The 13,645-nt window shown below is 49.9% G+C and overlaps 1 protein-coding gene across 5 annotated transcripts in view; it reads left to right on the top strand.

Annotated features, from left to right (window-relative positions):
• CACNA1B (calcium voltage-gated channel subunit alpha1 B) overlaps positions 1 to 13,645 on the top strand; it is a 213,472-nt gene that overhangs the window by 50,015 nt on the left and 149,812 nt on the right. For all 5 annotated transcript variants that reach the window (XR_015136010.1, XM_086323921.1, XM_086323922.1 and 2 more), the window contains exons 5-6: positions 995 to 1,147; positions 3,267 to 3,457. Coding sequence is in view for 4 of the 5 variants with exons in the window: in XM_086323921.1 (XP_086180047.1) it covers positions 995 to 1,147; positions 3,267 to 3,457 (344 nt within the window). In the remaining variant the exon portion in view is untranslated. The remainder of the gene's footprint in view (positions 1 to 994; positions 1,148 to 3,266; positions 3,458 to 13,645) is intronic.

Here is a 13,645-nt window from a genome sequence, read left to right as displayed (position 1 = left end):
GGCTCAGGCTAGGCAGGGCTGTCAAGACCTGTGACCCAGTTAAGACGTGCTCCGGGACTGGGTGGCTTAAGAGGCCACGTGGGGGCAGAGAGTGGCCAGGTTGCCTTGAGAGTGGTGACTGCCTGGGCCCATGTTCCTCCAGGCCAGTGGGAGTTTGGATTTCCTTCAGGGCCCGGGTGGCAGGCCTGGAACTGTGCCACCTGAGCCCATTGCAAGGAAGACTGCTGGTCAGCTCCCTGTACTGCCCCAAGACCCTGCCAGGAAGCAGCTCAGGCCTGTACCCAGGAGCAAGTTCAAGGTTGGAAGTGGGATTGTTCCCCTGGCCTGGACATACTCATGCCCTACAGTCAGTGGTAGAACCCTCCTTAGGAGTAGGCCCCCTGTTTTCCTTTCCCTCAGGAGTGGGTCTGTCAGGAACCCTTATTTTTCATTCCCAGCATCCCCTGCACTTAGTTCCCATGATCCCCTGCTCTTCCGTTCCAGCATCCCCTGTTCTTCATTCCCAGCATCCCCTGCTCTTAGTTCCCAGGATCCCCTGCTCTCCCTCCCAGGATCCCCTGCTTTCAGCTCCCAGGAGTTCCTCCTCTTTCCTCTCAGGACTCTCCGCTTTTGCTCCACCCTGAGCCCTCCACAGACTCAGAGTGCTCGTCAGTACTTCCTACTGATACCCCCGCACACCGTCCCTCCCTCTGACTGGGACTCTGCTCAGTCCACTCCCCCGTGAGACCCCTCTGCTTTGTCCCCCACCTCAAGGACCCTCAGCTCTACCCAGGGAGGCACTCACTGTTCTGTCCCGCTTCCCCACCACTCCCTCTCTGTCCCCTGCTTTGAGGGCCCAGCTCTGTCCTTCGGCCTCATGAGCACTCATTGCTCCACACTTGGCCCAGGACTCAGCCCTGCCCACCCAGGCTCTTGCTGTTCTGTCCACACCCCAGTCCACTCCCTGCTTTGCCCACTGTGTGCCTGACCTGCCTGCTTCACCTGCTCTGCCCAGGTTTGCAGGTGGTGCTCAAGTCCATCATGAAGGCCATGGTTCCGCTCCTGCAGATTGGGCTGCTTCTCTTTTTCGCCATCCTCATGTTCGCCATCATTGGCCTCGAGTTCTACATGGGCAAATTCCACAAGGCTTGTTTCCCCAACAGCACAGGTGAGGCCTTGAAGTACCTGTCGGACCCAGAGGAGGACCACAGACTCATTCGTCCCGGAGAGATTCACTGTTCTGGGCCCTGAGGGGGCCTTCTAGGTGCTAGACAAAGGAAGTGGACCCAGGCAAGAGTCTTATAAACGCAAACACACGAAGTAATTACTGAAGTTACAGTAGTAACTTCTAGGAGGGAAACAAGAAGGGTGTCTGAAATAGCATGATTTGGGGTCTGTCTCACAGACAGTAGCCTGGGGAGGCCTCTCTGTCAGGGTGATAGTTGGACAGCGACCTGAGTGTGGTGAGAGGGGGCCCATCAGCAGCCTGCCAGAAGCTCCGGTTACAAGGACTTGTAAGTGTGAAGGGCTAGAGTGAGAAGCAGTGAGTGGAGGGGCCTCACGTGGGTTCAGGCCATGTAGGACTCTGAATCTTATTCCTAGAGAAGTGGGAGGACAGTGGGGCCTTGAGTGAGCGCTGGTACCCTCTGATTGTTCTGGCTGCTCTGGGGAGGCAGATCAAACAGGGGAGAGTCAGAGAGTCAAATCTCAGTCCAGGAGAGATGGATGGAGGTGGGGGCCAGGCTGTTTGGCAGTTGGTATTGTTTTAGTCACTAAGTCGTGTCTGACTCTTTGTGACGCCAGGAACTGTAACCCACCAGGCTCCTCTGTCCATGGGGCTTCCCAGACAAGAATACTGGAGTGGGTTGCCATTTCCTTCTTTAGGGGATCTTCCCAGACCAGGGATGGAACCCAAGTCTCCCGCACTGGCAGGCACATTCTTTATCACTGAGCCCCGGGGAAACCTGTTTGGCTCTTAGAATCTGTGATGTTCTGGGTATATTTTGCAGTGTGGCCTGCTGGGCCATCTGGGTTTTCTGGGCAACTGTATGTGGAGTAAGGGAAAGTGAAGAGTTAAGGGTGACACAAGGGTTTGTGTCTTGAGCTACAAACACATTAAAGGAGAAAACCTGTATGATCATCTCAGTAGAGGCAGGAAAAGTTTATTAAAGTTTAAATCATTCATAATTTTAAAAACCCTCTTAATCAAACTGGAAATAAGGGGAATTTGCTTAAACTACCTAAAATTCCCTTCAGACATCATACTTTGTCATCGGTCTTGAGAGCTTTTCCTTTGAAGTGAAAACAGAGATAAAGGCACACGCGGTCACCTCTGGTCCATCTAGCCTTGGTGGTTGTGGCCAGTGATGTGAGGCAAGAAAAAGAACAAAAGCTCTAAGAAGAATGTGAAAGGAGGAAATGAAACTGTCATTATTCACAGAGAATACAATTGTCTACAAATAGACAAACAATGATTTTCTGGTTTTATTTATGAGCATTTATTGAGATAATTGGAAGAAAGGAATAAACTTGTGTGATCAGTTTTGCCTTCTAAATCTGGGAATATTTGCTTCCCATCCTAGCTATTCCTAAAATTTCCCCTATCCTGATGGGAGAGCTTTTCCATGTGTTGTTATGCATTTTTTAAGAATAGTTTTTTCTTTAGGTTTTGGGAGGGAGGGACTAGCATGAGCTGCTTGCCTCCTTACTCCAGAGGTTAGCCCTGGTTTTCTGTGATTTCTTTAGCATCTCTTTGTGTGGCTCCTGGCTGCCAGCAAGAGTGTGTCCCCTTTGCTGGGGCCAGTGCCAGGAGAACTGGGCCCTGAGGCCCAGCCATGCTCTGGGCCTGTGTTGGTCAACCTGCCTGAAGAGCACCGGGGCTGCAGGGCTCCGTCCAGCTTGGTTCTGGCTCCAGAGTGACAGGCAGACCTGTGTGTTGGGGAAGTCTGGGTGGAGGTTTGGCTGTGGGACAGTTGGGGTGATGGCGATAGGAAGAGTAGGAGGTTAGGAGTTGGTTGTTTTTGATTTTAAGGTGAATGAGTTCTCAGCATATTTACATAGTGATGGGCAGTTTCTGTGGGGAAGGGGAGGTTGACCAGCTGTTCCTGAGAGGGTGGGTCTGAGGCTGGGGCCGAGGATGGAGACAGGGCATGTGCAGCAGTGCCAGGAGGCAGTTTCCCTTGGTGCCTGATCCCTTTCTCCCGTGCTGAGGTCTGGGCCCCGCAGTCCCAGTGGGGTGCAGAGCTCGGGGTTCCTCAGTGCAGCCCTGCCTGCTCTTCTCCTCGCAGACGCAGATCCGGTGGGTGACTTCCCATGCGGCAGGGAGGCCCCGGCGCGGCTGTGCGAGGGTGACACTGAGTGCCGGGAGTACTGGGCGGGCCCCAACTTCGGCATCACCAACTTCGACAACATCCTGTTCGCCATCCTGACGGTGTTCCAGTGCATCACCATGGAGGGCTGGACCGACATCCTCTACAACGTAAGTCGGGTCTTGGTCCGGGAGCTCCTGGGCCCCCTTGGGGCGAGGCTTCTGTCCAGACTCGGGCTGCCTTCTCCCCCCAGGATGGGACACAGGCTCCTTCGGGCAGCTCCCCTGCAGGGCCACTGACCTGGGTTCTGGAGTCTCCAGGCAACTTCTGTTTTGAAAGTGAAGGTGAGGGCTGGGTGGTGAAGGTTAGAAAAAACAATTCCAGAGGAGGTGGACCTGCCACTGCTGGTGACGAGAGCCCTGCGTGCAGACGTGGGAGTGAGGCTTGGAGAAGCTAGTTAACTCGTTCTGGGCTTGAGGCAGCAGGCTGCTGCCTGGTGAATGGGAGGAGCAGGGCCGAGGTGCAGGGAGGATGCACTGATTGTGCCAGGGTCCTGGGGGTGGGAAGTGGGGTCTGGGGGATCCTGGGGGTGGGAACCAGGGTCCTGGGGGTGGGAAGTATGTTGTATACCTTTGTTTGCTTCCCTCTGAGTCTCCCTCCTGCTCTCCTGCCCGCCCTCCCCGTCTTCCCTGTCGTTAGGACTCTAGTCCAGCCCAGCAGTGTAGGGTGGTCTGGGGGTTGGTGCTTGTGGACAGAAGCTGGGTATAAGGCCCTCTGGGGCTTCCTGATGACGTGTCTCATGCCTGCCTCCCCTCCACCTGAGGCTCTTCTTGGGGACTCCTGGGTTGCTCTCGGTGTCTTTTTTTATGTGACGACCCCCCATCCCCACAGAGCTATGCTCTAGAGTCCTGTGATCATGGGCACGAGAACAGTTAAGTTAGAGGGAGTGGAGAAAGGCAGTGCATTTGAAACAGGAGTTTTGGAAGGTCTGGCTGGTGGATCGCTGTGTCTTGGTGGCTGGAGGGTGTGTTGTGCCGGGAGCTGTGGAGGGGACTTGGGGAGTGTGAGCTGTTTCACTTGAACCTGTCGCTTGTGCACTGGGGCGGGGCTCGGGCCGCCAGCCTCTGGAGTAGCCACGCGCTTCTGGCGTGAACAAGGATGGGAGGAACAGGCTGGAATCCTCTGCTCTGCGACTCGTCTTAGAGTTCATGGAGACTTGGTGGGTCTCAGGGCTGCACATCTGGCAGTGCTTGGTAAGTGCCGGCTGGGCAGGAAGGTGGCAGAGGGTGAGTTATGGAAAAGCTGGCCCGAGGTCCACTGAGCCAGAGCCCTCCTTGGAGACAGAGTCGTGTCTGATGACAGGCTTGGTTTGATCAAGGGAGAAACAGAGACAAGGGCGGTGATGAGGAGCTTGGCCATTCTCTCCCTGCAGCCAATCCAGGAACAATTTCCACAAAGACAAACCCTAAAAATAGCTGGAGATGGCCACGTCCCTGCCAGCCCCACCGAGCGGGGCACTGCATGAGCCATGGGACTTGGCCACTGCCCAGGTGACTCAGCCTGGTGGGCCTGTGCCCCCAGGGGTGGGTGGGTGGGAGGCGCTGGTCAGGAAGGGCCACAGAGGCTCCCCTGACATATTTCCAGGGGACACACTGGGAGCAGACGCTACAGGCACAGTGGTGGCAGGAGGCTTTCGATAAATAATGCCAGTCAGTAACGGCAAGTTCAGCGAAGGGAGCAGGAGGACGAGGGGCAGGGGTGGCAGGTCAGGGGCACTGGGAAAGCAAGATCTGTGGGGTCTGGGAGCCAGACATGCAGAGCCTGCGGGACAGTGCTGGGGAGTCTGCAGGGCACCGGCATGCCATGCAGGGTGTGGGCCATGAGCCTGGTGCCCGGAGCCCGTGGCTGAGAACGCTGAGTCTGCTCCACACGGAGGGGTTACGGGGCCAGTTGCTGGAGATCAGACAGGCTTTGTTCTCTTCTGTCCGCACCAGGGGTTGAACCCAGGTCCTCGGCAGTGGAAGCGCAGAGTCCTAACCACTGCACCGCCAGGAATGTCCCCAGAGAGGACATCTGAAGAGTGTTCTCTGGCAGGAGAGGCTGTCTTTCCCCACAGCCCAGGGTCGGGGCATTCGTGGTTGCCTCAGACAAATGCTCCTTGATGGAGCCTTCGAGGGGCGGCGCCTCAGGCCTGCGCATTGGGCTGGGGGGCTAGGGGTGGGGGGCTGGGGCTGGGGGGCGGTAAGCACCTGTGCCGCCTGGGGAGAGCAGGCCGCCCGGCGCCTCACGGAGACTGGCTGCTGAGGCGCTGGCGGTGGTGGCAGGCAGGTCCCCGTCTTGAGGAGAAATGGCCGTCTGGGTTCTGAGGAGTGTGGTCAGACGGGTCCTGAAAGAGCCCACACAAGTGTCTTGTGAGGGATGAGTCAGCTGCGAGTTCCTGCCGGGCTGGGGAGGTGGGTTATCTTGGGACAGTGGGCCCCGTGCACGGAGGACTGTCCCCCCGCCCACTCCTCTGCGTCAGTAGCGCCGGGGTCAGAGGCCCTGGAAGGAGGGACAGAGCGAGGCGTGGTGGGCAGAGAGGGCTGCGCTGTCCTTTCCCTCTGAAAGCAGCCAGCTGTGCAGGCCCGCGGAGGAGGGACGATGGTCTCGGTGAGAAGCACGGCAGCTGGGACGGGATGCTTAATTACTGAGTTCAGCCTGTGTTTTCTACTTGTGTTGATCGTCACAGGACCTATCCACATTTTCATCCTGGGCTGTGACTATGTTCAGCGGGCCCATAGGCGGTAAATAATGTGGGTTTATGGTTAAGCACGTGTGGTTTTGCATCTGATCACTGCACTCGTTTTGTGAAGATCTGAGGAAGGGGCCTTCAGATATGTAGGTGAAAAGCTCCGTTTTGAAGTTAGTGCAGACCAAACTTGTTCATTGGTTCAGTGTGATGTTTAATGTGAAAGAAAGAGGGATCAAAGATGCTGTGACTTGAGCCATTAGGAACGGTGGTGCCTTTTACTGAGAAAGGTGATTGCGGAATTTTGTTTAGCAGAATGTTGTGGTGGACACTGAGAACTCACTCTGCTTTGTCCCTAGGAAGCTGAACGCACTGTTTCATCCAAGTGGAGGTGCTGAGTATACAGTTGAGTGTATGAGAAGGGAGTTCGGGGGGACAGCAGGGCTGAGGGTGCATGTGTGAAGTCATGGGTGATGTTTCAAATTACAAGACAGGATGAGATCGCCCAGTGTGAATGTGTGGAGCTAGAAGCAAGATGGCTAAAAATGGAGCTTGTGTGAGCCTTTGGCTGTCAGGAGACTTCCAACACGCAGAAGCCAAGTAGGAGAGAAGGAGCCAGAGAAGAGCGCGAGGCGGGCCTGGGGGGAGCTGGAGCCCCCGCAGTGTGCCGTGTCCTGGAAGCCGAGCACAGCGTTTCCAGAGTGATTCCAGACCAGCTGTCGCCAAGAAGTCCCAGGAGACGGGCAGTTAGTGGGAATAGAGCCTTGGAATTCACAGGTTAAAGAGGCCAAGATTGAAGGTGAGGATGGCAGGGCCATGAGGCACCTGCAGGGACACGTGGGAACTGGCTCTCTTTTTATTTATTTATTTTTTGGCTCTCTTTTTAAATGAAACTTTTTATTTGTGGTAAGGTAGGTGCGCATGCAGTTGTAAGAATTAATACAGAGAGAGCCCATGTATGCTTTGCCTGCTTCTGCCAACAGCCTGCAAAACAGGCGACTCCCAGAACAGGACGGTGACCCTGCTGCGGTGGAGACAGTGTCCTGTCGGCAGGGTGTCCTGCTGCCCTCTGAGGGCCACGCCCGCCTCTCTCTTGCCCTCATCCCTGGTCAGCACTTGCCTTTTGCCACATCGATAATTCTGCCTTTTCAAGAATGTTATGTAGATGAAACCAGACCCTGTGTGATTTGGGGTATTGGTTTTTTTTCCCTCAGCATAATTCTCTGGAGACACATCTGGATTATTGCATGTCAGCAGTTTCTTCATTTTTCTTTTTTTTTTTTGCTGAGTGGTCCCCAAGGTGTGAGTGAACTACAGCGTTTAATACTCACCTGTAAAGAACGTGTGTGTTGTCTCTGCTTGGGGTTATCATGAATAAAGCTGCTCTACACGTTTGTGGGCAGATTTTTTAAAAAAACATTTGTTTATTTCTGGCTGTGCTGGGTCTTTGTTGGGGTCTGCTCTCCAGTTGCGGTGCATATGTTTCTTGTTGCGGCAGCTTCTCTTGTCGTGGAGCGCGGGCTCCAGGCTGTGCAGGTCTCAGGGGCTGGGCGAGTGCGCTCCGTGGCTGTGGCGAGTGGGCTCAGTAGCTGCAGCTCCTGGGCTCGGGAGCACAGGCTCAATAGTTACTTGGGATCTTCCTGGATCAGAGATTGAACTCGTGTCTCATGCATTGGCAGGCAGATTCTTTACCACTGAGCCACCAGGGAAGTCCTGTGGGCAGGTTTTTGTGCAAATGAAAGTTTTCATTTCTCTGGGTTAAATGCTCAAGAGTGCAATTTCTGGGTTGTATGTTTAATTTTTTAGGAAACTAACATCTTTCAAAGACCTGTATTCTTTTGGATCCACCAGCAGTGTATGAGTAATCTAGTTTCTCTGTCTCCTCACTGATATTTGGTGTTTTTAACTTCAGCCATTCTGGCTGTGCAGACATGTATCGTCATGGATTTCCCAGTGGCCGATAGTGCTAAGATCTGCTCATGCTGATTTGCTGTTTGTGCGTCTTCTTCAGTGAAATAGCTCTTCCTATCTTTAGCTCATGTTCTGGATTGTTCTTTTGCTGTACAGTTTATATATATATTCCAGATATGAATTGTTTGTCAGATGTATGGTTTGCAAATATGTTCTCTGAGTCAGTAGCTTGTCTTTGCATACTCCTCACTTGACCTGTGAAAGAACATACCTATTTAATTTGGATAAAGTCCTGTTTAGTGGTTTTTTCTTTTGTGGACTGCGCTTTTGGCATAAAATCTAATAACTCTTTGCCTAGTCCTAAATCAAATATTTTCTCCTATATTTTTTCTAACATTTTTATTCTTTTACATGTAAGCCTGTGATCCGTCTTGTGTTAATTTTTGTATGAAGTGTGAGGTCTAGGTTGAGGTGTGCTCCCCCCGCCCCCTCCCTCCCTCCTTCCCTTTTCTCTCTCCCTCCCTCCCTTCTTCCTCCCTTTCTCTGGGTTGTGGACATCCAGTTGCCCCAGCAACACTTGTTGAAATGCTCTATTTCCTCCACTGAACTGCTTTTGCACCTTTGCAGACAGCCCGCTGGGCATGCGTGCGTGGGTCCATCTCTGTCCCAGTGAGCTCTGTGTCTGCCCCTCTGCTGGTGTCATGCAGGCCTCAGTGTTGTAGCCATACTGTAAATCTTTTAAACCAGACAGATCCCTCCCGTTTTATTCAGTTTGGGAGAATTGCATCTTTACTGTACTGGCTCTTTCAATCCATGACATGGAGTATCTCTCCCTTTATTTAGACTGTTTTTGATTTCTTCAGTCAGAATTTTATAGTTTTCAGCATACAAGTCCTGTACGTGTTTGTTAGATTGTAAATGGTATTGTATTTTAAATCTTGGTGTCCATATATAGTTTCATCGCTAGTATACTGAAATGCGGGTTTCCTAGGGGGCACAGGGGTAAAGAATCCTCCTGCCAAAGCAGGAGACACAAGAGCGGAGGGTGTGATCTCTGGGTTGGGAAGATCCCCTCGAGCAGGAAATGGCAACCCACTCAGTATTCTTGCCTGGAAATTTCCATGGACAGACGAGACTGGTGGGCTACAGTCCCTAGGGTCGCGAAGAGTCAGACATGACTGAGTGACTGAGCACACAAACATATAAAGAAATACAACTGATTTTTGTAAGTTGATCTTATATTCCTGACCTTTCTGAACTCACTTATTAATTCTAGGAGATTTTTTGGAGATTCCTTGGGATTTCCTATATAGATAGCTGTGTCATTTGTAAATAGGAATGATTTCTTTTTTTCTGACCTGTATGCCTTTTATGTTTTAATTTTTTAAAGTTTTTATTGAATTTGTTACAATGTTGCTTCCATTTCAAGTTTGTTTTTTTGGCCATGAGACATGTGGGGTCTAGTTCCCTAAGCAGAGGTAAAACCTGTACCAACCTGTACCCCTACGTTGGAAGGCGGGGTCTTAAGCACTGGATCACCAGGAAAGTTCCCCTGTGTGCCTTTTATCTTCTGGCTCTTGCTTGATTTCAGTGGCTAAAACGCCCACCGTCACAGTAATTAACAGAGTAGTGAGAGCAGACGTGCTTCCCATTCTCCAAGGCTCAGGGGAAAGCATTCCGTTTTCACTGCTGAGGTGTAATGTTAGCTGTCAGCTTTTCTGCAGATGCTCTTTATCAAGCTGAGTCAGTCCTTGGATTCCTAATTTTTCTGAGAGTTTTTATCATGAATGGGTGTTGAGTTTTGTAAAATACTTTTTCTGCCTTGGTATGATTATGTGATTTTCTTCCTTTAGCCTGTTAATGGTGGATTACGCTGATTGACTTTTGAATACTGAACCAACATTGCACTCCTGGAAAAAACCCATGTGCTCATGGCACACAATTACTTTATGCACTGCTTAGTTCCATTTGCTGATATTTTATCAAGGTGGCCTGTATGCATATGTACAGTCGATTTACAGTGTTGTGCCAGTGTCTGATAAACAGCAAAGCGACTCAATTGTACATAAATACATTCTTTTTATGTTCTTTTCCATTACAGTGTATCACAGTGTATTACTGTGATATAGTACGGTATATCACAGTACCACACCTTAGGACCTCATTTTCATCCATTCTAAACCCTATAGTTTTCACCTGCCAACGCCCACCTCCCAGCACACCCCTCTCCCCCCTCCTCCTGTTGAACAACAGCAGCAGAACAACACAGACTCACAGACAGTCTCTGCGTCTCTGCGTCTCTACGTCTCTGCGTCTCTGCGTCTCTGCGTCTCTATGTCTCTGCGTCTCTGCGTCTCTACGTCTCTGCGTCTCTGCGTCTCTGCGTCTCTGCGTCTCTGCGTCTCTACGTCTCTGCGTCTCTGCGTCTCTACGTCTGTGAGTCTGTGTTTGTTCTGTTGTCGTTGTTCATTTGCTGGGTTGTGTCTCACTCTTTGTGATCCCATGAACTGACGCACACCAGGCTTCCCTTTCCTTCACTATCTCCCTGAGTTTGCTCAAGCTCATGTCCATCTAGTCAGTGATGCCATCCAACCACCTTATCCTCTGTCACCCCTTTCTCCTCTTGCCCCCAGTCTTTCCTGGCATCAGGGTCTTTTTTTAATGAGTTGGTTCTTTGCATCAGATGACCAAAGTATTGGAGCTTCAGCAGCTGTCCTTCTCATGAATATTCTGGGTTGATTTCCTTTAGGATTGACTGGTTTGATATCCTTGCTGTCCAAGGACTCTCAAGAGTCTTCTCTAGCACCATAATTCAAAACCATCAATTCTTCAGTGCTCAAGCTTCTTTATGGTTCAACTTTCACATCCATACGTGATTGCTGGAAAAACCATAGCTTTGACTATATGCACGTTTGTTGGCAAGTAATGTCTCTGACTTTTTAATACACTGTCTAGGTTTGTAGAGCAAGCGTCTTTTAATTTTGTGACTGCAGTTACTGTCTGCAGTGATTTTGAAGCCTAAGAAAATGATGTGACACTATTTCCACTCTTTCCCCATCTATTTGCCATGACGTGATGGAACTGAATGCCATGATCTTCGTTTTTCTGAGTGTTGAATTTTAAGCCCGCTTTTTCACTCTCCTCTTTCACTTTCATCAAGAGGTTCTTTAGTTCATCTTCACTTTCTGCCATAAGGGTGGTGCCATCTGCATATCTGAGGTTGTTGATATTTCTCCTGGCAATTTTAATTCAGGCTTGTGAGTCATCCAGTCCGGCATTTCTCATGATGTACTCTGCATATAAGTTAAATAAGCAGGATGACAATATACAGCCTTGACTTACTCTTTTCCTGATTTGGAACCAGTCCGTTGTCCCAAGTCCAGTTCTAGCTGTTGCTTTTTGTCCTGCATGCAGGTTTCTTAGGAGGAGGTCAGGTGGCCTGGTATTCTCATCTCTTTAAGAATACTCCGCAGTTTGTTGTGATCCACACAGTCAAAGGCTTTAGCATAGTCAGTGAAGCAGAAGTAGAGTCTTTTTTTTGGAATTCCCCTGATTTTTCTATGATCTAGCAGATGTTGGCAATTTGATCTCTGGTTCTTCTGCCTTTTCTATGACCAGCTTGTACATCTGGAAGTTCTTGGTTCACGAACTGCTGAAACCTCAGTCAGTTCAGTTCAGTTGCTCAATTGTGTCTGACTCTTTGTGACCCCATGAACCGCAGCACGCCAGGCCTCCCTGTCCATCACCAACTCCCGGAGTCCACCCAAACCCACGTTCATCGAGTCGGTGATGCCATCCAATCATCTCATCCTGTGTCGTTCCCTTCTCCTCCTGCCTTCAGTCTTTCCCAGCATCAGGGTCTTTTCAAATGAGTCAGTTCTTCACATCAGGTGATCAAAGTATTGGAGTTTCAGCTTCAGCATCAGTCCTTCCAATGAATATTCAGGACTGATTTCCTTTAGGATGGACTGGTTGGATCTCTTTGCAGTCCAAGGGACTCTCAAGAGTCTTCTCAACACCACAGTTCAAAAGCATCAGTTCTTTGGTGCTCAGCTTTCTTTATGGTCCAACTCTCACGTCCATACATGACTACTGGAAAAACCATAGCTTTGACTAGACGGACCTTTGTTGGCAAAAAAGCACTACACCTTTGTTGGCTGAAGCCTGGCTTGGAGAATTTTGAGCATAATCTAGCATGTGAGAAGAGTGCGATTGTGCGGTGGTTTGAGCATTCTTTGGCATTGCCCTTGGCATTGCCCTTCTTTGGGATTGGAATGAAAACTGACCTTTTCTAGTCCTGTGGCCTCTGCTGAGTTTTCCAAATTTGCTGGCATATTGAGTGCAGCACTTTCACAGCAACATCTTTTAGGATTTGAAGTAGCTCAGCTGCATCCAGCTGAACTACTCCACTCGTCCAGCTGAACCACCTCCACTATCTTTCTTCGTAGCAATGCTTCCTAAGGCCCTCTTGACTTGACGCTCCAGGACGTCTGGTGCTAGGTCAGTGATCCCACCATTGTGGCTATCTGGGACATTAAGAGCTTTTCTGGACAGTTCTTCTGTGTATTCTTGCCACATCTTCTTCATCTCCTCTGTTCCTGTTAGGTCCTTGCCATTTTTGCACTTTATTGTGCCCATCTTTGCATGAAATGTTCCCTTGGTATCTTCAGTTTTCTTACAGAGGTCTCTATCTGGTAGATAGGTTCATGTGTTCCATATTTTAGATCCCACAGGTACGTGGTATCGTATGATACTTGTTTTCGTCTTTCTGACTTACTCCACTTAGTATGACAAACTCTAGGTCCATTTGTGTTGCTGCAAATGCATTATTCGTTCTTCTTATGGCTGAGCGGCGTTCCACTGTATATGTATGCACCGCTTCTTCTTTATCCCTTCATCTGTTGTTGGGCATCTAGGCTGTTTCCATGTTTGGCTGCTGTAAATAGTGCTTCTGTGAGCATCCAGGTGTGTGTATCCTTTTGAATTAGAGTTTCGTCTGGATGTATGCCCAGGAGTGGGATTGCTGGATCTTACGGTGATTCTATTTTTAGTTTTCTGAGGAACCTCCTTATTGTTTTCCCTAGTGGCTGTACTAACTGACATTCTCACCAACAGTGAAGGAAGGCTCCCTTTTTTCCATGCCCTCTCCAACATTTGTCATTTCTAGACTTCTCAGTGACGGCCACGCTGCTGGCATGAGGTGGCAGCTCGTTGTAGTTTGATTTGCATTTGTCTGATGATTAGTGATGACGAGCTTCTTCTCATAAGCCTACTGGCCATTTAAATGTCTTCCTTGGAGAAATGTCTGTTGAGGTCTTTTGCCCATTTTTGACTGGGCTGTTTGTTTTTTTATTGTGGAGCTGTTTGTATAAGCCCTTGACTGTCACATCATTTCCTGTATCTATACTGATGATGACTTTTGATCATACTTACTTTTCTTTCTTTCTTCTACTTTTGTCTGTTCTTTTTTTTTTTTTTAAATAAGGATAATACAAGTTTTATAAAGTGAACTGGGAAGTAATTCTTCCTGTTCTATTTTCCTAGAAGAGATTGCATATAAGTGGTGTTAATTTTTAAAAACCGTATGTAAAATAGATAGCTGGCAGGAGTTTGCTGTGTGATGCGGGGAACCCGGAGATGATGCTTTGTGACAACCTCGAAGGTTGGGAGGGAAGGGTGGTGGTAGGGGTTATAAGAGGGAGGGGACATGTGTATACCT

Source organism: Bos grunniens, chromosome 11 (genome assembly GCF_055505025.1).
Source record: "Bos grunniens cultivar Pamir isolate PY7600 chromosome 11, Bosgru_T2T1.0, whole genome shotgun sequence".
Lineage (NCBI taxonomy): Eukaryota > Metazoa > Chordata > Mammalia > Artiodactyla > Bovidae > Bos > Bos grunniens.
The sequence above is the reverse complement of the archived record's forward strand: the minus strand, read 5'-3'. Positions and strand labels throughout refer to the sequence as shown.